Raw genomic sequence first — 23,975 nt, 5'->3', positions numbered from 1 at the left:
GAAGCAGAAAGATAATCCACAGCACCTGAATCTCACACAGGGCAAACATGCTCCCTAATTGCACAGTGCCACTGTCACACTTGGACACTACAAGACAGCAATTTCACCAGGCGTGTTTTAAGGAAGGTGACTGACATGACATCCAAAAGCACCCATGTTCAGGGGAAGATACAGCTCACGGGAACACAAAAGCATTTTGAGTATAACACATGAGCATTGTCATATGGTAGGCAGAGGAATAACCAAAGATAACTTGAGACCTACAGAAATGAGGCATCTTGAGGAGCTTTGCTTGTCTGCTTTTCTAAAATGTGTCAGATAAACAAGTCATGCCCCCACATAGTGCATTTTTTATCACCCCAGGAAAGGAAAGATTTTGGTCAGAGAAGCAACAGTGGCTAAACTGAAATAGCAAACTCTTCAGCCTGTCAGTTTTGGGAAAAGTATGACACCACCACCATCACCCTGAGTCCTCGTGGAAGTAACAAAGATTCAGTTAATAATAGAAACTTTTTCTAAAAAAAAAAAAAAATCATAGAACTAAGAACCTCTTGAAGTTCTTCTGCTTTTAATTAATCTGCATGCCAATTTTGGCTGGAACCAGTATCTCCGAGGCTCAGCACTCATGGATCCCAATGGGAAGGCAGGGAGCTGTGCAGTGCTAGCACGGTGAATTCAGAAATCACCAAAACTGAATTCCAAAATGCTTTTAAGCTTTCCCCTTCACTTGTCTAAAAAGCAGAGCTATATATGTGGGGATGCCACTCTGCTCCAACACCGGTCTGAAAAATTCCCAGCGCAGAAGGAATTCGTAAATCCTCTCATTTATTCTTATCCCTCTCCCCTTTGGGGACTCAAAAATGTTTCCCCGTGGAAGAAAAAACCTGAAATGCATGAAATGGAGAATGAAGATTGAGCAAGCAGTGTTTAAAAACCCCTTAAGAGGCTTTGGGACCAAAACTCACATGAATAATAGTACAAAAATTCTGTGGAGAAAGCCAGGATGACTTTACAGCTGTCAGATCCTGGCTCTTTCTTTAATCCTCCTCAGACTACAGCTGCTGACTTACAGGCTGGGCCACACACAGGAAAGGGAAGCCTTTCCTTCAGCAGCACCCACTTTGCTTAGTGCAACACTTTAGGTCATACACAGGAGAAAGTAGGTTGGCAGAAACCGTAGAAACAGGGTGTCTTTGAAAGTGCGACTGCTTTTGGCAAACTGAATTTATACATGAATCTGCCTCATGCCTGCTTTGCAATGTATCACGTTGTTGAAAGAGAATGACAGTTATGGACTAAATATTTCCTTCCTGGATCCAGAAAGAGATAAAAAAAAAATTGGTTACTTTTTTTTTTTTTTTAATAAAAAAGGAAAGGATCCAACCTGAGGATAACACTCTCCATCTTTCACGTTAGTGCTCTCTAATAACAGACTCGAAGCTCACAAACTCACCCACTGACAGGCATTTGTAGCAGCTAAAAGAAAAGCATGTCCCCTTCCTCCACGCAAAAGCATCCCTTTTAGCTCACTGGAACATAGAGGATCAAAGGGCTCTTTTTCTAAATGCTTTGAAAGCTATTGTAACATCTTTCACGAGGCTGACAGCATTCTAACTGTCCCGATTGATAGCTACATTACACTCATGGATTTATAACACACAGGCTCTGCCTGGGCCCCAGAAAACCAAACCTGAACAAATACACTCAATAACCTGGAAGTTATGGCTACCCACAGGGACCTGGCTGAAGAGCAGGACAGGCCAGAGCACTTCTGGCACGCTCTTTTAGTTCGCTTAGCTGTTAACCAGGAAATTAAAAGGACTAATTAGGCATCTGCCCTGAGGGCTTTGCAGGATAGCAAAATAAACCTGCATTTTGCCATTTGGTGCCAACGGCACACACACACACAAAATACAGCATTAATACTACACTCACTCTTCACCTCTGAAGACCTGGAGTCTAATTTCTCTTATGTGAAGGGTATATGAAAACAAGCTCAGTGGTCACCAGCATCAGGACAACTCTACATCATTTGGCACAGTGCAGTTTGTCTCCAGGCTCATGAAGGGAACAGTGGACAGAGCCCTCTTTCTACATGTCTGCTTTTAGCCCAAGGGCAAAGAAAATTGGTCGAGTTCAAGGGCCAGGGAGGGTAGTCTGTTTGGAGGGTCAGGGCCAGGTCATGTCAGGAAAGGGCAACACAGAAAGGGAATTAAACAGGAGAAAATACTTCTTGGGGTAAAAACAGCGAGGTTAAAAATCAGAATCCCCCTCCAAGGAGGTTTCTGATCTTAATTTTCAAACAAGCTTGGTTTGTCCAGAAGGGCTTTCACTGTAGAACACGACCACAGAGACAAGACAAACAGCAGGAAAATAGGGTTTGTAGAGGTCTCATTACTGCTGAAAATGGCTACCACCAAAAAAAGAGAGCACAAACATCCCTGTCTTAACCTGTTCCCAGGGGAAAAAAAAAAAAAGAAAAAAAACCAACCACAAATTCTCTGTTTCACAGATAAATGACCAGGTCCCAGTGCCTATCATATAGCACAAATCTTTGCACTCATTCTTCTTTTGGCCATAATTCATGGTATTTTCTCCCAATAGGTTTCAAAGAAATTATTTTGTGCCACACGATTACTTTGGGGTAAATGTCCACTGCAGGACTGAATTGAGATTCTTTTACCTTTTTTTTTCTTTAATTTCAACAAAATGAAGAATGCAAGGAGTGAGAACTTAAGGATTATAAAATATAATGGTCTGTAGACTGGGAAAAGATAGGCATGCACTATGACAACATGCTCTATAACATCTCCAAAATACTGTCCAGCATCAAGGATCAAATAACAGTCCACCAGCCACCAAAAATCTGTGGTTCTACTTCTTGAGCAGAAAGAGCAACTCCATTAGTTGGCATTAATATTAGGCTCTTACAAGAAGCGTTACATGCTAGAAAAGGATATGTAATGTAAGCTGTAATCATTATGTCACACTAGCTTCCCCTCATGGCTCTACTATTGTATTTTATCATTCCGGAAGTCATAAGATTTCCCTCATTTTCTGCCTCTAAAATAGCAGGGAATGGAAGCTTAATTCTACTTCTTACTTGAAACTCAATTCAACAAGTAGTGACACCATGAAGCTCACTAGGGTCCACAGGAATTGAATGCCTACGGTACTAACTGTACCCCATCACCTTGCAGCCTATAGTTTATATATGAATTAGTATTCTGAAAGGCCAGAGCTCTACACCTGCCCTTCGCATCAGTGGTGAGAATGTAGTGACAGTAGAATAAAAGACAAAAACAGGCCGAAATGAGATTAAAGAATGAACATGAACCAAAGAACTTCCTGATCCTTGATCCTCACTGTACAGAGTAAAGCAAGAAGATTACAGATGTGGGTTTTTTTTTTTAGTCACCACTGTAACGACATGTAACACATGCTCGCAGAAGATGTACACAGACTTTCAACCCTGTACATGTATCCAATTTATTTTTCTGCAAGAAAAGAGAAAGGAACATGGGTTCCAAGACGCCCTTCTCTTTCGAGAAGACTGCTAGTAATTAGCTGGTTAAATGATAAATAACATAAAAGCGATGGCTTGTTAAAAAAACCCTTACTTATTCTATTTCTGTTGTCAATTTTGAAAAAAAAAGTTAATAAAAGTTATTGCCAATTCAGTTGCCACCCATGAGTATACTGTAATATTTAATGTCTCATGAAGCTTACCCTTGCCATATCAACAAGGAAGTTCTCAAATAACTTCCAAATATGGTTACTGGCATAGATTTCTTTCATTTCCACTTCAGTGTCCACGTAACAGTGGTTAACAAAATTAACATAGGCAATTTTCACCTGCAGGAACAGCAAAAGCACAAACAATATGAAATGGAACAGTAAAAACCATTTACATGCTGTTTTCTGTCTGCAAGTATACTGAACAATAAAGATCCCTCAAGTACTAACAACCACCAATAACAGTAATAATGCATATGTTCAGTTCTGAAGATTTAAGGAGAAGCACAGCAACAAGTGCATTAACGTACTTACTGAAAAATCATGAAAAAAAAATGAAAGCTTTTGCAAACATTCTTACTCTAATGACAAAACCCTCACAAAACAAACCAAAAATAAATCTCATATTTAAATGATATTAAGACTACAAGGGCCTGGCTCCAAAGCCAGGAGCTGTGAAAATGCAGGACACCCCTGCACTTGCCGGTTGACTGCTGTGGGTTGATGCCTTGTGATAGGCTTGCCAAATATAAAAAAAAAAAAGGTCTTCAGCAGAGCTGGGACTGCAGTCCCTATATTGCCACAAGCCTAATGCAGCACTTGCATTTGCGGTGGGTGTAACTCGGATCTAAATGGAAGAGAAAGGTTGTGCAGTGCTGGGACTGCAGTCACAGCAGCACAGGGCTTAACAGGAGGACTGCAGTCTCGCTCCTCTCCTGCATTACAGGTGTGTATGTGCGCATCATAAAAATGGATATCCAGTGCCCGAAATGTATAGATTAAATATAAACATACGCAGATACACTGAAAACTTCTTGTCACGGTCAAAGGAGAGGAGATAGTTGCATATGTTTAATGCAGTCAGGAGAAAAGTCATGTCAGACTTTTAGGTTTCATTTGTTTGGGTTTTTTTTAATTAGCATGTGTTGAAATTAATGTTAGGAGGAACTTGTGACCAAATCAAACATTTTTCTTTTTAATAAAAGAATCAGTTGATCACAAGGGGACTTTTTCAGGGCATGGAGGGAGTCTTTACTCCTGCAGGTCCTAGTTCTGTTGATAGGAGCCACATTTTTCCACCAGATAGTCTGCAGAAATCCATCCAACCGATACATGGGACCAGACCAAGCTCCTTGCAAAGACTGTGAAAAGACTTCTTTGGATCACATCAGGTTTGGTTTAAACATTCCCCTTCTGATCAGCGTGAGGTATCACAGTCCTACTGAATCATGACCATTAGTAGCTGCAGAACTGGGCCTCAATATGCAGTGAATACAAACACTTGCTGGACTGCAATTGAATTTAATAAAATGAGACTTCACCCAAAACTCCCACTGACTTCAGCGTGGCCAGAACGTTACCCATCGTTTCCAACAAATTCAGGCAGCAGCAAAACGTTGGCTCGACAAACCACCCAGCTGAGTCTTCACAGCTACAGCCAGAAGTTATCGGAGCATTAAACTCTGATAGTGGCTGGACAAACCCAGGAAAACAAAACAAGGTATCTGTCCCAAAAAGCTGACAATCGAAGCATAAGGGACAAGGAATTTTCTGTTTAAGAAAATATTGGCTGTCCTTTCTCACTTATTCACCTTAACAAATACCACCTGTTTCCAGCCTGTCTTCTGTGCAAGTATTCAACTTGACAGCATATTATAAACAACAAAACATTTTCTGAGTTTCTAAAAATGGTAAGTCTGCTTCCTCACTCAGTGAATCTTACCTCAGGTATGCAGTCATCATGGGTCACTACTCTCACGATATCATCCAGTGGCAGGAGTGAATTGCACTTGATCTCTGTGTATACATTCTTTCCTTCTGTACAAGCCGCTAGCAATTCCACTAGAGTGATGTGATACGCTAAGGGTCCGCTCTCGTCTGCTCGATCTCGCTCTGAACACATCATTTGGAGTAGGACTGGAAATGATGCTCTGTCGTTATAGAATATCAACACATCTTCACCGCCATTTATCAGCTGAAAAAGATGATCACAAAGTTTTAAGCACACTGCACTGCAGTCATTTTGGACTCAATGATCTCATTAAAGGTCTTTTCCAACATAAATGATTCTATGATTCTATGATTTTCTTAATTTCTTATTTTTTCCTACCTTTAAGTATGCAAAGAGTGTCTAGCTAAAAAAAAAAACCAACAAAATTACTCTGATGGGGCTTCCCAAATGCACATGTCAAAACAATATCCAAGGCAAACTTCTGCTCTTATCTACACCAGTGCAAATCTGGAATAACTCACCAAGGAGTGAGCTAATGCAAGGTGAATTTGAAGTTTAATTTCTATGTAGCTCTGTGTTTACCTAAGACAGTGTGCCATCCTTATTATTCCTACCATCTCAATGTTTGTTTGAAGTTAATTAATTACCCTCACCTCCTGTTGTGAGGCCAGGATGCATTATTATCCCTGTTTTATAGATAAGGACTTGAGGTGCAGGGAGATTAAATCTTCTGTACTACCTCACACACAAAGCCTGTGGCTCACCCAGAATTTAACCAGTCTCTTCTGTGCCCTTGCTCAGCATCAGAAACAAAGGACAATTCTTCCCGACCTACGCAAATTTGGCAGGTGGGTCTTGACATTGTCAGTCTCATGCCAGTACTTCCATTTAACAGAAAACTGGTGTACGTGATAAATATTTGATTTTGCTACAAGTGCATTGCTCATCTCAAGAGGATCCAGAGCGGAGGTGGATGCTGGCAGCCCCATCTCAGCAGATCTCACAGAAAAGTTTTACTTCAACCCTGTTCTGAACCTGCCACACACTAACTATACCTACTGCCAGCACTGCTGTGTAAGCTCAAGTGGAGCTGGGACAGGGCAGTAGTCCTGTCTTCTCTCCATCACTTTCCTTTTAAGCATAATGCACTCTCAATTCAGGTGAAAATAAGCTCCCAGAAACCCTTCCTAGTACAGAATACACCTTGGCAGCACAACAGCCGTACGTGTTTTGTGAATAAGGCACTTGACATATCCAAGTCTATACGTGACACGAAATCCTAGCGTACTGAATTCAAGGGTAGGAATAAAGGCTGGTGGAGCTGTTGAGAAATGGGAAAGCAGCAAGAGCAGGAATGAAAATTAGCCTCCCAGAATGAAAAGTCAAGAAACATTTCATTACATTTTCCAGGGTTTCCACATTTCAAATTTTGAATTTACAGCTTTTCTGATTGTGTTTTCCCTGTTTCTTGCTTATTTTTACTTTGACGATTGGATGGAGTGAATTGTGAATTTAGTCTTTCCTGCAACTCCTATTTCTCATTTATCTTTGGGTTTCTAAAATGTTTCTACTCATGACTTTTCAAAATAGACATTTTTTGGACAATCCACAGTACAGAAAAAAGTTTTTAAATGGACAAGTGCTTGGGAAGGAGGAAGGAGACAGTACAGGGACCCAGATACCATTAATTTCATTGCACTCAATGGCCAAAAAAAAGGGGGGGGGGGGAAATATGAGTATTCAAAATGTTGGAAAATTGACCTAACTTTCTAATACTCATGTCTGGAATACTGTGCTCTTAGGACATTTCACATATAAAAAAATAAAAAAAATCCACACTGAGCCCTCTGGGATGCTCCATCACTTTCTATTAAGTTGTTCACCACATTCCCATAGTTATTTTCCACTTGTGTACATTTTGCACAGAGGAGACGGAAGATGACTCTTTCCAGGTTCCTGCAGAATTACGCTCTTACATCAAATCCAGAACTAATCTGTACCAGTATTGCTTGATATTTTATCATATCAAGTCAAACTGACCCCTCATCCTTTCATGTACCTATTACTGATGAATGGGGAAGAAATACCAGGAGACAGTGAACTTGTGAAACATGATGCTACATGGCATGCTTGCTACATACTGACTGTGAGGAACCATAAACCAAAGCAGACGACATTGCATCAACACAAGAGCAGCTAAGGGGGACAAGGTAATCACTGTAAATGCAAGGACAGAAGAAGATGTTATCCTCTTTCCCCAAGGTATCCACTTTTAAATGTGATTTGCGAAGGGCATCCAAACATTGACCCAAGCAGAGAAAATGATGTCCCTTTAAAAGCAGGGAAGGAAGAAAAGTATCCAGTGTTAGCCAAAGTTCTCACTGAGCATCATGAGCTCGGTGATGGGAAAAAAACAACCCAACAGCAGCATTTTCTTCCACTAAAGTATATTTTCAATGAGTTAAGAACTCTATGGAAGTGTAATAAAGGGTGGTCAGTATTGGAGCAGCTGTTGATGCTCTGCAATGTATCACTCCGGAATACTATAGATAATAGAAAACTCTGCTGCTGCATTGATCTGGTTCAAAAGTAAATTCTGCTTTCCCGTTTGAAATAATGTTTGCACTGACATGCACTGTTCTTCCAGGAACCTCAAAGCAAGCTTGTAATGAGAAAAAGTGCCCTAAGGAACCTTTCAGGTCAGTAAACATCATTACTAGCACTCTATAGACATGGGGGCCAAGGATATGAGAAGAAGTGAATAAGCCAGATTGGGAACGTTGAACATATTTTATGAAAGTACTCTTTCACAATGGTGCTCCTTCATCTGTATGCACTCTCTAAAACATGTAAATATGATCAGTTTATCCTTTACTCCCAGCAAACAGGAATAAGCTACAATATACTTCCCATGGGTAAAAGAAAACACAGGAGTAGCTGAGGCATGCTGTACGCTCATACTCTACCTTGTCTTGTGGTAAATTGTTTACATGCCCCATCTGGAGGCACAGAAAAAGTTACAACACTTGTTTAAGGTCACAAAGTACATATCAGTTGTCTACTGAGAAACTGTCCTGGCTCCATAGCAAGTTCCAACCATTTGGCTACACTGTTCCCTTTTTATTGGATTGCCATTCAAGCACCATTCAAATTTCACTATTAGCATCCTTTTCTAACAAATCATAATTACTTACCCTTCATTTCCTATGTTTTTTTAAAACAGATCATTATCTTACCCTCTTTCATCAAAATAGGGGTGCTACCTCCCCCCTGCAAATTCCTGCAGGTCTCATGATGTAAATGTCACATCTGAGTTCATTTTTATTTTCATCATGCAGTCAGCTTGAAAGTGTAATATGACAATTTATCTTTGTGCTATTATAGGTCAGTAACAAAATGTATTTAAACTGAGAAAAATCTAAAAATTTTGTTTGATGAGAAAGTAAAAACCTCCAAGAAGCTGTGGTGAAAGGGGAAAAATCTAAAAGCACAAAGGCACAAGAACTGTTTGAATTATGTAAATCAAAGGCTTGTAATTGATATTGCATGTTAAAACACTTCAGTCAAATTGAAAAGGTTGAGGTGGATTCCATTAAAGGTTATCCATGTAGGCTGAAGCTTTATTTTCTTAATTAGAAGTTTTTCCTCTTTGTTGCTGTGGAACAAAATTTCAGCAGGTTTAGTTTTGTTCATACCGCAACTAGAGCTTATCTCTGTTTAATTTGTGAAAATGTCTCTTCAAAAAAAAACCCAAAAAAATGCACTTTGTAAAGAAAAATGCTTCTTGGACTCTGATCCTACTTGGACTTTTCACCATATTCAACCTTACTCACTTATTAATCTCATTGAAGTGTTAACGTAATTACAGTTAAATGCACAAGTGTCTGCAAGTTGAAGACTTCATTTATCACACACACTATATATCAAATCTTAATTGCAGAGAAGTCAATTAGGTATTTTCCTAGTAACTTTATTGGCATAAAGATTTTTCCACAAACCACTCTGTGGAATTTACCGGGTCAGACTCCAAATCTAGCTAGTTAAAGCTAGGGTAGCTCTACTGACACTCACAGAAATGCTCTGGAGCAAAAGAAACAAAAGCAGAAACTAGTACCTAGAATTGTTACATGGTTACATGCTAAAAAAATGATCTACAACACTATTTAGACAAATCCATAGAGGTAAGAGTCTCTTATATGGCAAACCCATGCCACAATACGGCAAGTTTGGTGCATAAATGGGATCCTAAATGACAGTACAGGAAAAGGAAGGTTTATATAACTCTGAGATTTCCATGCTACATCATCTACAAATAGACATCTCTGTTTCACCATGCTAACACTCATGTTTTCTTTCTAGTAGTTATACAGATGGCCTTACAAAATTAGATTAAACTCCCCAAAACATCGCTAAAATATTCATTATTTGTGATACCGTTTAAAATTCTAAAGTGATGATGCCATTATATCCCATTGGTATCAAGAACAGAAAAAGCAACCTCAAAATACTAGTGTGTTAAAAAGACATCACACAAGTGATTAACACATGAACCCTTCACTTACCTCTGTCATTACCATGTCCTGGCATTTTTTCACATATTTGCCATCTGCTTTCACAATGGTCTGCAGGAAACGCAGGTACTCCACGTGACGGCCATGGGTCTCAATACAGTGTACGAAGTGCTGCACCACTCTTTCACTAATTTCATTACACAGAAGGTAATTATTCATGAAGATGTGCCGCATGGTTTCAGCTTCCAGGAGCTAAACAGATTAAAATCAAAACAGCCTTATAAGAAGAGCAGATTTGTTTTGAGATTGCAAGATTCACAGTACTCTAGACTAGAGAAAGGCACATTGGTAAAGGGAAACTGGAAAAGTCCAATGTGCACCAGCCCAGTACTTAAGCAGTGATCTCAGGGCCTAGCTTTCATTTATGATGGGATTTTTCCACACCTTCCTATGAGTACAAAATGGTCCTAAAGTGGACATGAACAAAATCCATACCCATGTGGAAGGTGAAGACACACACCCACACACACTACACTGCTAGAGCACTCTGTAGGGACTTTGTTATACAAGACAACTGAGACCACATTCATCCCACTCACCATGAAACTTTGCATTGAGGCAACCAAATAAGATGATTAGCTACCTCTGGCTCCCTCTGTGGTTGACAGAGGCAGGCATTTCCAGCAGGGAAATCATCGCACGTGCAGTCTGATCACTCTCTGACAGAACATCTCTATGCACATTAACTACAGAGGGAGCCTAAGGCTATGTTTCTATCAGTGAGTATCACAGTATAAGAGGAAGAGATCTGTAGCAAGAAAGGGATGCTGCTGAGGACCCAGCATCCAGACTTTATGCATTCTTGGGGCTTTTGCTTCAAACTTCCTCTAGTTTGGTCCCTTGGACTAAAGGCTCATGAGCATCAGGTGTGCTCCTAGAGTATACCTTTCTGTTTAGTGTCATCTGAAAGGAATCCACACCAAGTCTGCTCCACAATGTGAACAGAAGCACAATAACTGGGATGATCAGAAGATCAAAAGAACAGAAATGCAAGTGCAAGCGGGCTCCATACTTGGCAGCCAAAGTTAAGTGTCAGTGTTGGATAGGGTGGAGTCTGGGCGCTAGTCCCCACTGTGGTCAGCTCAGCACCTTTCACTAACTTAACAAAAAAAGCAGAAATAAAAAATAACAGAAGAAATGCTTCCTAATGTACGCAGGCCAGGGGTTTACAATCCTAATACTCACACTCTTTCTAATAAAAGCATGTTTTGCTCAATAGATCTGCCACTGAGCAAGGTGTCATTCTATATGACTACACCTATAAACACACACATACATATATACACAAAGGGACCGTGACAAAGAGGTTTATTGTAAAGACAATAAATGATAAAAGATCAAATTTTACATTAGTTGAATCAAATGGAAGCATCATAAACAGAAATGTATGGGTCTGATTCTGCTGTCACACAAGCTTCATGACAGCATAGTCACAGCATCTTCTACCTTGACTTATAGTCCATCTGTGAGTGAGTTCAGATGAATAAGATCAGAGTCAAGCTAAACATGATGTGATGATGTGACACATATTCATAGGTACTTTCAGTAAACCCCACAGGTAATATTGTTTTCCACTTCTAAAATGGCAACATTAAAAACCAGGACATAAAGAGCAACGATAAGGGAGAAAAGACAGGAGAGAGAAGAGACAACAATAAGGCAGAAAAGACAAGGACAGAGAAGAGAAGGCAGAGAGGGCATAATTTAATGAGATTATTTATTTAGCACTGTCATTTTTCAGCAAGTCCAAATTTACTTCCAGTTATACTATTCTTCTTAAAATGAAATACTTACTCCTGGAGTTAAGAACAAGTTGAGGTTTTTGTGGAGGAGAACTTGATTCTGAGGATTTCCTCGACAGAAATTCTGAAGAAAAGTGTGGGCTAGATTCATAACTTCATTCATCTTTTCATCGCTCTGCAGAAAGAAAAGACAAACGAAATCAGCTGGGCATACCTAAACATACTTGTTAAAACTGCACAACATGAATTCAGCCAGGAACCAACCAATTCTCCTGAGCCTGTATATGGCAGAAATTCTCCCTCTGGCAAAAGCAACTGATCCAGTTTCCTTCAGAGTCCATTCGTGGCTGCACCTTACTCTGAATCGACTTGACCATAGGGAGTCACAGGTAAGAGCACAAACTCAAAGTAAGATTTCCTCATGCATAGTTATAATTTCCTAGTTTAAAGAAAGTGTGAAGTGGCTTAATTTAAAAAAAAAAAAAAGCAGCTCTCTAGTCTGCACTGATTTTAAGCTTTTGCGAAGCTTTGGCTCTTCTATAGCTCCATATAGAAACAGATGTATGTGTGCATGTGTGTCTATGCCTACGTGAATATATATGTTCATACACATACTCCCAACGCAAATATATGTCTAGTTTCATCTCCATTTTATATTCCTCTCATATAGTATTCTAACTATGATTTGATGAACCACCTATACGGACAAGCACTCTTACTGAAGACAGCTGAACCCAGCGTCTCTATGATAACATTAGTGTGTAACACTCAGGAAAACGTAGCCCAGAAGAGGTTTCATCTCCTTTCAATGCTTCCTATAAGATCTAGAAAGATATGTTCTTTAAAAGGCTATATAGATTATTCATTTGTATGCTTAATGCCACTAAATCGGTACAAAATCACATTGGCTCTTCTGAAAAACTTGCAAGTGGAACTAGGTTAGAGGCTTCCACCACAGAAACAAAGAAATTATTTCAGACTTGATCCTCGAAAGTTTTTGTCCATCTTGTGTACCTATGACAGCGCTCACATCAGTACCCAACAGTGGAATTTAGATACCCTGCCAGTAGCTCCATTAAATCAATACTTCTTACTGTGCTGTGACTGAAGATCTAAGGTTTGCTTATTTCAGAAATGGGATTGATAGCACAGTGACATCCAGGTACCTGAGGCAGTAAATGTTAAGTTCTTAATAAAACCTGTTCTATGCAGGCAGCCATATTTAAACTTAGGCCCAAATGCATTATTCTTAAGGTAGAAAACAGCATCATCATTTCATGTTTGTACCACAGTTGACTGAATTCAGTTAAAAAAAATATTCACACTGATTCTTGGGCCTCTTGAGGCCTCCCCCTTTATTGAGTTCATGTTCTTCACCACTAAAACTATGAGAATAACCTTTTCATAGGGTATCTGCAGAAGATCCAAGACTACCAAGTGGGCGCCCATATTTTTCAGCAATCGCTGCTGTTGATTCCGACATTTTTTATTCTGAACACAAAGTTTGCTGAGTCGAATCAAAATCTATAAATAAATAAACAAATAAATAAGCATGCAAGCAAGCAAAGAATCAGTCATGTCACACAAAAAGAAACAAAAATACATTCTTTCAAAATAATTACGAAATCTACTTATCAAACAACTATGTCAAGCAAGTTTCTTAGCAAGATATACCAACCTCTTTAACAATATTGTAGTTATTGCTTTTATTGCTGTCTATCTGGGGTTTTTTGGTCCCATCCTCTATTGGACTCAAAATATTTGACTCCTGTAACAAAGAACATACAACAAGTGGAGATCTATTGCAATTTCCTCAACATGAACTAATTATATTTAATAACAGCAAGTGAGGAAGTATTAGAGCAGCTCATAGGGAACAGATATAATACAGATAACAAAGAAAAAGACTCGTTTATTCTTTATCCACCGGGTCCAGTGAGTGAAAAGATTCCCATTCAAGTCCTTCCTTTGTTTCAAATTTCCAACATGTTTTGAGGCAATTACTCTACGTCTTCGTGCTTCTGATCCTCCCAGAAAAGAATACATCCCTAAATCACAGATTAGACATCCCAAGGAATTTAGATACTATGAGAATAGGGACCATAAGTGTATTTCAATAGCCACCACTTGTTCCAAAAATCTCTAATACAGCTGGAAAGATTACAAAGTCCGTGTATGTGAACATTAAAAAGTCTGGAGAAAGAGTTCAAGACGACCTCTGTAGCTGAGAGAAGTAGGGTGGAGTTCTCAGCAGTACAGGAACAAGTAGCACATGGAAATTAGAGATGTTTCTCCATGAAGAGGACGCTTCTGTCCTTCTCTCTGGACGATGCAGGAAAGGATTTAAAAACAAATGAGAACCTTATGTTAAACTGCAACATGCTGTCATGACGCCGTATGCTCCGGGCCTTGGCTCTTAGAAAGCCCCAGCTGGGTATGATAAATAAGACAAATCAAGTCAGCAAGTAACTGCCAACACCCACGCACCTTTCCATGCGTATCTCAGTCAAAACACAGAAGAACATCTACACAAATACTGCCAGTTAGAATACTAGCAGTGAGGTTTTTTTTCTGCTGCCAGCTATGGTAAGCCTTTCTTAACTGGAAACACAAAAGAATTGGAAGATTGGACTTCGGACACTGAAATTATTAAGCATGTAGAAAAACTGTAGCAGATCTTGAGACTGCCTCACAGTATAACCACAAGGACGTAAACCAATGTAATAGCATAAAAAAGAACCAAACAGGTGCGCTTCTGAGTTTCATTGTGTCCTCAAACTTCCTACTGTTTTAGAGAAGAGAATTATGCTAAAACATAAACGTGCACATCAATCTGAATGTTTATACCTCTTGAAACCTCTCTCTGAACTTTCTTAGCTGATGGTGAAGATGAGGAGTTCTATAAATCCCATCTGGTCCTAATTTCCAGTGGGGCAAGAACAGCTGCACCACTTGGCCACAGAAGCTGTTTATAACAGTGTCAGCACCGCTGTTCAGCGTGGTCACGTTGATCTGTGCAACAACAGTGGATTTTTATTTGTGTAGGTTTGTTTGTATGCATGCCACCTTCTCTCTAGCTGTTTGAATCAATACTTGGGAAGATATTTCAGGCTCTTTGCTATAATTAACCACCCTCCTCTGTTCTGGGACTGTGGGTTAACCAAGATTAATTTACCTGTTACTTTTATCAGCATTCTTCCTCAATCAAAGTAGTTTTATAATCCATGTGAACTATATGTCTTATCTGGAAGTGCTGATCAGCATTAAACTGCTGAATCTATCCTTTCTCTTAACAAAATAAAAACCTGTTTATTGAACCCATAAGAGTATGACAGAAATGTAGTTACCAAAAGATAATCACGCCACTGGGATACCAGAGACACTCAGTTGCATATCTTGCCTTGGTAGACCCCATGATAGACATTCTCTGTGACACTCGTCCATAGGGGACAGGGAGTCATAGAGATCACACTGAGAAAGGTTCTCATCTGAACCTTTAGCAAATGGTATTTTCTGAAAAAGATGACTTCCTCTATTTATAAAATTCCTGGGATATCACTCTGCATCAGTCTTTGGATCCTTTCTTTCTAGCCCCCAAATGGAGGCCCTGATTCCGGCATTCAGTCCGAGCAGTTCCCAACTGCTGAAATACTCTCACTCATTTCGGCAGCCCAGCTGTGCAAGGCATCAGTCAGTGCCACGCTGGCGCAGTTTTGCCCTCCACAGGCTGTATTTACTTACCAGGGGTATGACGGGCACTCTCAGAAGTTTCAGTTCACAAGCTCAACCTATCTATGATGTTTCAGCAGATGTTTGTTTAAACATCCCCAGAACTAAAGCAAACTGCCACAGACCAGAAAAGGAGGAGAGCAAGGGAACACCAGGCGCTTAAGGGTGCTGAAAGTTTATACCACTTGAAACCTCGCTGAACTTTCTCAGTGGGTGGTGAAGACGAGAAGTGTATAAATGCCACTGCACTGTATTCCAGCTTCACCTGAGAGTCCTTTCCCCGAGACTGTCTATATCTTCTCCTCAAAACTGTGTCTCTGGTGCTACACCACCAATGCATCCTCCAGTGACAGGACAATAAAGACCACACTTTCCATAGTCCATGGTATCTATACAGACTCCTAACACCCTTACTAGAGATGACCAAGTAAACAGGCTTTATCTGCTTTTCCTCAGGCTCAGTTATGTGAGATCAATTTCAGCATTTCTTCCTAATCCTATATGGTGTCTCATCTATGTCTGACCTAACTCCAAGCACTCTTTGCTATAATTCTGATCTCCAGTTCCTATCAAGATGATCCTGCATGGATGCAAGATTTATTGTTTTTTCCGTGGAGAACTCTGGATACTTTATTTAGAAGAATATGGCCTTTTTTCTACAAATCCCATTTCTGGAGTCATACGACTGCAAAAAAAAAAAGTAAGTCTCTAGCCCCACCAGGTTATGATAGGAAGGTGGAAACAATTACCCAAAAAGACTCAGAAGCTTAAGGGCAAAAAAATACATTTGATTTTTTAAAACTCTTATGCCAATCTTGCAATGTTGTTCAGTGAGGACAGAAACTTGGGCTTAACATAAGACTGTTCTGGAATGTAATTTAAGCCCTTGTGTCCAGTTTAATGTTGTTTGGGAAAAATTAAGCACAGGCAAATGAAGCATATTCCCTAAAGACCTAGAGGTTCATCCAGCTCAGTTCTGAATACCCAGCATCCATTCCAAGAAAGCATGAGATCTCACAGGGATGTTTATCTGCTTGAAGCCAGCCACCTGCTTCACACACTGTAATTATGACCAGCATCTCACCTCTTACATCTGACATAAGATCTCAAAGAGAGTATTCACTATCTAAAGTAGTTTTGCCAGGTAAAAACATTTCCTGACAGTTAAAGAATAATTTAACAGAGGAAAAAATAATGGACAAGATTCTGAGCTATTGTAACCTGGCGCAGCTCTCATGGAATTACCACCAGATGATCTAACCAGTTGTGCAGATTACATATTACTGTTCTGATACAATACTCTCTCAGATCTGCCAGAGATAATACTGTGCATCTACTGAAGCACTGCTAATCCATACAGACCCATGGATGGGAAAAAAAACACTGAAAACACCCCATTTAGAGATGCTTTTGTTTCCAGCACATTGTTTTGTCTCCTCTTCCTGGAGTTTCTTTGCTATCAGGGCTATCCGTAGGAATAAAAAGGATTTTATTACACTCTTAAGATGTATTATAGCTAAAAAACCCTGTAAATATCCCGCTGCAATTCTGTATCCTGTTTCCCCATTACCTTTTCTATTCATTAAATACATAAAGGAACATTTTCTTTCTTACTAGAGCTATGCTTGAGGAAAGAAAGTAGGAAATCCCACATACTTAAGCTCGTGAACTCCAGATTCCTCCCCAGTTCTGACACCACTAAATTCAGATAAATTACATCAGAGAAAGAGTAGGACCTACAATGTCCCAAGAAATTAGGATTCTCCCTTGAAGTGTTGAATTTTCCCCCACACGAAGCCACCTAAACTCTGCTTTCCCATCTGAAAGGCCAAGTGTATGTCATAGATAGCTGCAAACATCCCATCTCTTCTCAATGGCTCCTACTTTTCTTATCACAATGCTGTATAATCTCCACTTGGCTTCCACTAAGCTTCCCCTGGTGGCTTCCTTGCCCATTTTCTTGCCACCAGGGACAACTCTACCATGGAAGAGAATAAGGAAGGTGCTGTGTCAGAAATCGCAGTTGTTCATCTCTCCCCATTTCTTCTGATGAAAATGCAAAAGTGGGAATAAATATTGGTGGGAAAGCCTGCTCTATCTACAGTTATGTGACAAACCTCAACCATAGCAACTCTTGCAACACTTTGCATTTTCTTAAAAACGCAGACTGGAGTGAGGTACATTACATGAGGACCTCAGCTTTCACTGAAAAACATAACTAAAAAAAATATTAATTAGATTTTTTAAAAATCAGATCTTCGTGGTTCCAGATTCAAGTTCTAAAGTTTCTCAAATCGCAATATATCCTAAGAGTGTGGTTGACAAGTGTCAAAAAAAAAAATAACCTGTTAGTTCACCTACAAAATCTCAATATTCTTAGGTCAGTCTTATGTTTGGTGGAAAGTGGAATTACTTGTGATGTTTGAAAATATTGGTTTGATTGTGCTCCTCTCCCCTAGTTGAAAGACCAAATACTGTCTAATCCTTTCTTCCAGCAAGTCAATGCAACTGCCAACATGTGATCCCTAAATTACTTCCTTGGCTACAGAGCGATGCCATACACTGTGGCTTGCTCGATAGCCAGAAAGGAAGGCATCTCTGTGACATGAGAATGCAGTTACTGAAAACAGCCAGAGAGAATATTGAACACATTGATAAAAAAGGTTTTATTTCCTATCCTGTCTATTCTGAAGCTCAGCCAGAATATTGCACATTCTCACTTTGCTACTTTGATTAACCAGACCACAAATTTGCAGTTGTTCATTAAACTACCTATCAATATTGAAACAATTATAACAGCAAAGGCTTTAAACCCACCTCTAGTGGCTCTTCTCCCCCTTTGGTTTGATTGTCGCCCACCTCTCCACTCTCGTAATTAATGCTCTTCTCAACCCACAATTCTGATTTTTCTACAGTCAGACGTAGCTGATCAAGATCAGCCTTGATTTGCTTGTAGTTATCAACATCTTGATTAGACACCAGCAACTGAACCTGGAAATACAGAAAATCATAAAGCTATTACATCAGTAGCACCAGCACTTATGCCTGGGTAATTTGCTTTACAGTTTCCATTCTAAGCCCATTTTTTCAGGTGCTTCATGTAACCATCCCTATGATATTGAAACACGGCACACACAGGCTTTTTAGCCCCCGTTCATCAATAACCTTTAACAGAGCCAGAGACTATAGTTGCCCAAAACAAGGTACTTATAACATTCACAACATTCTCTTGCCTTCTTTAATACACTGCGAAACATTTTCAGCACAAGCACAGATTTACAAGCTCTTGAGTTCTATGCAGAGTTAGTTCTAATACACTGATTATGATCCTCATGGTATTAAAACAATACAGTTACATGCTATTAAAGCAATACAGTTAGAAAGAGCTTATCCCATCAACACAGTACTTCAAAAAAGGTTGACATGACAAGGAATGAGGACATCCAAAGAAAAGTCAGAATGGCCAGCAACTTTAATGACTATCTACATCACCATAATTAAACATTGAAAAATAACAGATTTTAAGACTGTTAGGCCATCTTAGAAAGACTTGTTTGAATATAGCTCACAAACTGACTTTCAGGTTCATGTAATTTCCCACCATCTGAACGGTGGCTTCTTACTAAGGTTAATCTCACTTTTCCTTTTTTTTGTACTGCTCAAATTATCTGGGTTTTTTTCACCGTTATTTGTAGTTCTTGATTTAGCATGATCTACACATTTCTTTTCTTTATAATGCTCTTCACTCTACCAAGATTATTAATGAATATTCCAAAAAACTAACAACCACCTTTACAGTAAATCAATAAGCACTATTAAGAAATCACATTTATGTAAAAGATTAAGGTCACATGGCAGACAAGAACACTGATAGGGGCATTCTTTTTTAAAAAAAAAAATCACGACATGAAGGTAAATATTCACTATTTTGTAATATAACGTTTTCTTCATCTTCTCTCTTAGCTTGGTAAGACCCTGTTATTTTACAGCATTTATGAATGCTGTTCATCCACAGACTTCATATTCCATGTTCTGTACAGTCTTCTTTGTGTATTTGTCAATTAGCCTTTTCCATCCTTTATGAAAACATGTTAAGCTACTCAGCCCTTGCTTACCTGGGAATAACAGCTATTTATGCAACTAACCAGCACGGCCGAACTTGAACAGTCTGGTGGGAGGCCATTATGCTACACTGCAAAAACATTAAACAAAAGCTTTCCAGGTCTTTATCATTCATCTGTTTTTAAACAAGAGAAACCTCCACATCTTACATAACGATGAGACAACACACTATCAAACTCCTGAAATAAGCATCAGATGGTCTTATCAACATATGTTATATAGGGTTACGTAACAGAGATGCCTCATGTCACCCAGCCCCATGACATCAGATCTCCCCATCCTAATCCACTGACACATGGAGGCTGCACATGCACCATTATCAAGCAGAAAGAATATAAGCTGAAAACAGGCTTGGCTCTGTCCCTCTCTTCCTGTTACTTAGCCATATCTGTATCATGCAGTGGAGCACAATGCAAAGACACCTGAATTAGAACTAGAAACAGCACAGGAATAACGAAAGAGCTTTACACCCAGCCTAAGTTGCCCTGAAGACAGTAAAGTTTTATTGCTGACACCAGTACACTGCTTGCAGGACATGAGCTGCTAACTCTGTCTCTGAGGGATCACTACATCATGTGTGTGTCCCAGCTGTCACCACAGACCCACGTTTCCAGTAATGGACGCAATGCCAGAAATAACTATTTCTGGGTGTACAACTATAATATCCACTAGCACATATGGTCAACTCTAATGAAAAAAAAAAAAAAAACAACTCTGCTGAATTTGGACCTCTAAGGAAATAACACTGTCATGCTACAAACAGCAATTTAGGTAAGTAAAGCACCCTTTGGGTAGACTTTCCCTGAAGTCAGTTTTCTGGAATAACACTATGCCCGTCCATACCTGTTTAAATGCTTGCAGAACTTCTGCTCTCTGGCTGAAGTGCTTAAATAGCAGGTGCAGAGCCCCAGAGAGCAAAGGAGGGTAGTCGTGCATGATGAGGTGAATGAGGACCCGTAAAAAAGTTCTGCCCCCTTCATCATCAAGCTGAACCGCATTCTTCTCCTTTCTGCAACAGAAATGGGGAAAATGGAACAAGTAAAGTAAAATAAATATAAAAAAAATAAAAGGTTTTGACATAAATGTGCCTGTACACACAATCTTCATTTGACAGAGCTCTTAAAACCAAATCAAAAATGCTGTAGGATGGAAACTATAAACATCACTTTAACATATTTTATAAGGACTTCAATTCTACCCGTATATGCTGTTGCAGCAATCTTGTAGCAGAATGGACGCAACAGAATGAAAGTAAGTATGTATGAAATGTGTCAAATATTGTGATTAAAATCCATATTGCAAAAACATTCATTTATGTCTTGGATAAGTTGTGCCAAGCTCATCCCCAATCCAAATTAATTGAAGTAAACAGCATTTCATCAGAGATTAATTTGTCCCTTTCCTTTTCACTCCTTCCCTTTTCAGCTGCTATTAAAATTTCATTTAAGAAAAAATAAGCGCAAAAATATTAAGAATTGCCAAAAGCATCATATTTCTGGAATCATATTTATAATCTGGAATGGCAGAAAGCAGATTTACACTTAACATATCAAAGCAGAAATAATGTTTCCAAGAAACCATTCAGTCTCCCTGTTCATTTTAAAGATACAGATGCCAAGGGCTGTCTGTTGTTTTACATTATGGGAGTTCAGGGAGAGGACTGGAGGCATTGCTCTCACTGGTAAAGACTGAGAACGCATAAGGGACTGAGAGAGGAAAGATCAGAACACCCGTATTGCAGATCCTTCTCCCTAGCTCCAAGAAAAACTTTAAAGTCTACGGCTTTGTCTAAATGGAATTCATTTTTACTGGTATAATTATACTTACACCCATAAAATTAAACCAATATGGTGATAATGGTAATAACTCTCCAGTGTGGATATTTTCCATGCTATTTTTTTTTATTGACAGAGTAGCTGAAACCACTTCCAAAACTCTGCAAGCATAACTTGTGATTTACAGGCCTCTGGTGGTCCAGAAGATCATGGCAAGTGGTCCACAGTTGATTTGAAGAGTCACATGACAGAGATTATTGTTGACATAACTATCTAAATAAGTTCAAAGACAAGATGCAATGACAACAGGTCATGTGGTCTCTGAGAAATACTGAGGGTCAACAGTAACCTACTGATCCAAGAAATTTGGGACTACATCCATAAGGTATACCAGAAAAAGGTCTTTCTTTAGAAGCACCCATGTGAGGAATTATAAGAGAAATAGTGTGTTTTAGCCCAGTACACCTGTACACCATTCCCCAGGTCCCTTTGGGAACAAGGCAAAAACTTTCTACCAACTCTCTTACAACTAAGAGGGTGGTCATTTCCAATCCCACGGCCATCCATACCAACTGGGCTGTTTGCTTGTTTGAAATCCAGGTCTTTTCTGGCACTTTCCTGTCTATGTAATAAGAAGTAGCCAAAGGAAGAGAAAGGAGTATGAAAACACACACAGAATAAACAAAGATTGTCCATGAGAAATACCAATGTGAACAAAGAGATGAATATAGAAGGTAAAACTTCAGAGAATATACCTGCCAGCAAACATGGTTTCAGCCTGAGCTGCAATTTCATCTATGTCAGGAACAATTGCTGGAAAACAATCAAAATAAAAATTAAAAAAACAAAAAAGCACCAATGATTATTGTTTAATCTGCACAGCAAAATGGAACTCTGTTCCTCTTTAAAGTAGATGTTACCAAGTAAAGGTCTAACTACATATTCCTCAACTAGGCAACGTTCACTATCTGCAAGAGTAGCAGGGAAGAAACAGAACAAGGGGCAGAGTTAAATTGTGTATTACTGGTACTGAGGAAAAGCCAAATTGTAGCAATGAACCAGAGCTCCATGGTGCAAGGAGTTGTACAAACCACCACCAATGACCTACAAATGACAGACAGTATGAAACTTACATTTTTTGTTAGATGAGCCAACCCCCACAAAGCAGTTAAATGAGACACATGAACTTTAGAATATTTATCATAAACCAAATCATTTACATCATCATTTTGCTTTAGAATAGCTTTAATATGCTTTTCTCCTTAAGACTTTAGTACTTTAGACTTAGCCACCCCTCTCTTATACAGCACCTCCAATTAAAACAATCCCCCCCTACTTGCAGGTGGTCGCAGAGGCAGCAGTCAGCCTTTTGAGCACTTGTGTGCAGAAGAAAGCACCGTGGAAAGCCACTCCATTCCCATACCACGTTCACCTCACTTAAATCCATCCCCATCCACCCCCAACCATTTTTTCATGATTGACCTTCCACTACATTTGTCATCATGCAGTGTTTTGGGAAGAGTACAAAGAAGAGAATAAATTGTCATCATGGGAAAAAGGAATAAAATTTTTGTTAGAGGAGGACAGGCCAGCAACATTCTTATTTTTATGGGATTCCTTAAGATTCTCATTTTCCCACAAGCTTTTCAACTTCAAGCAGAATGCATCTTTCTGGTATAGCTGAGTTCATTGTTTGCAGTAGTTTACAGAGAATTACTTTACATTGCAATACAATAGCGACATTTACCTGAGGCAATCCCTGGTGTGTCAGGTGGGGATGTTGTAGAGCTATCAATATTTTCATTGTTTTCCCCAAACTCCCTCTTATAGATGGACAGCATGTAGGATATTCTATAGTCCAGTCTAACACTGAGAATAAACTACAAGAAAAAAGTTTAAAATAAGACTTTTCTTCTGCTATTTGGTACCATGGGTTAGGATTTTTCTGTAGTGGAATATACAGGGATACATAATTATTTTAAGTAAATTATTTTAAGTACATATGTCCACTACAAAAAAAAGAATCCATTACAGTCATCAGTCTTCTGTGATTTCTTTCTTCCCTCTGATCATTCTGAGACATATTGAACTCTACCCTATCAACTGCTGAATACTAAGGAGGAGATTGGATTTGTTCAGAGGTTCTAGCACACTGCCTTGTCCTCACTGCCTGCAAGCCAGATCAGTACATTCAAATCCATGTTGAATCGGATTATTTCATATTTCAGCTAGACCTCTAATGCCCCGTGAAGTTAAAAAGTGGAGTGGGGTTGAGAGTAAGGACAACAGGCTCAAGGCTCACCCCTTCAGATGCCTGACAGCCAAGGGCAGTGACGCTGCAGGAACTCCAGGCTCCCATGAAGTGAAGCACAAGCCTGGTGTGCTCTTTTTTTACATTGCTAATGATCAGCTGAGGATGTGAGAAGCAAACAGCATGTCCTCATTGAGCTCCTAGGAGTGTTGCCAGCACGCAGCAAAAAAACCAAAAAGTTTGGCTTTGGAAGCTACCACTGTAATGGTAGCAGAGATCCCCCTCACTCAACGCTCTGCTTTCTTCTACTTGGTGGTG

General features: G+C 39.4%; 1 protein-coding gene across 1 annotated transcript in view; it reads right to left on the bottom strand.

Annotated features, from left to right (window-relative positions):
* Positions 1–23,975, bottom strand: part of ITPR2 (inositol 1,4,5-trisphosphate receptor type 2) — a 268,093-nt gene that overhangs the window by 134,200 nt on the left and 109,918 nt on the right. The window contains exons 23-32 of the mRNA XM_068402385.1: positions 23,154–23,286; positions 22,162–22,219; positions 20,475–20,640; positions 18,327–18,500; positions 13,459–13,548; positions 13,179–13,304; positions 11,833–11,955; positions 10,030–10,230; positions 5,459–5,710; positions 3,730–3,855 (exon numbers count right to left, since the gene is read on the bottom strand). Coding sequence (XP_068258486.1) covers positions 3,730–3,855; positions 5,459–5,710; positions 10,030–10,230; positions 11,833–11,955; positions 13,179–13,304; positions 13,459–13,548; positions 18,327–18,500; positions 20,475–20,640; positions 22,162–22,219; positions 23,154–23,286 — 1,449 coding nt within the window. The remainder of the gene's footprint in view (positions 1–3,729; positions 3,856–5,458; positions 5,711–10,029; positions 10,231–11,832; positions 11,956–13,178; positions 13,305–13,458; positions 13,549–18,326; positions 18,501–20,474; positions 20,641–22,161; positions 22,220–23,153; positions 23,287–23,975) is intronic.

Source organism: Nyctibius grandis, chromosome 5, assembly GCF_013368605.1.
Source record: "Nyctibius grandis isolate bNycGra1 chromosome 5, bNycGra1.pri, whole genome shotgun sequence".
NCBI classification, from domain to species: domain Eukaryota; kingdom Metazoa; phylum Chordata; class Aves; order Nyctibiiformes; family Nyctibiidae; genus Nyctibius; species Nyctibius grandis.
The sequence above is the reverse complement of the archived record's forward strand: the minus strand, read 5'-3'. Positions and strand labels throughout refer to the sequence as shown.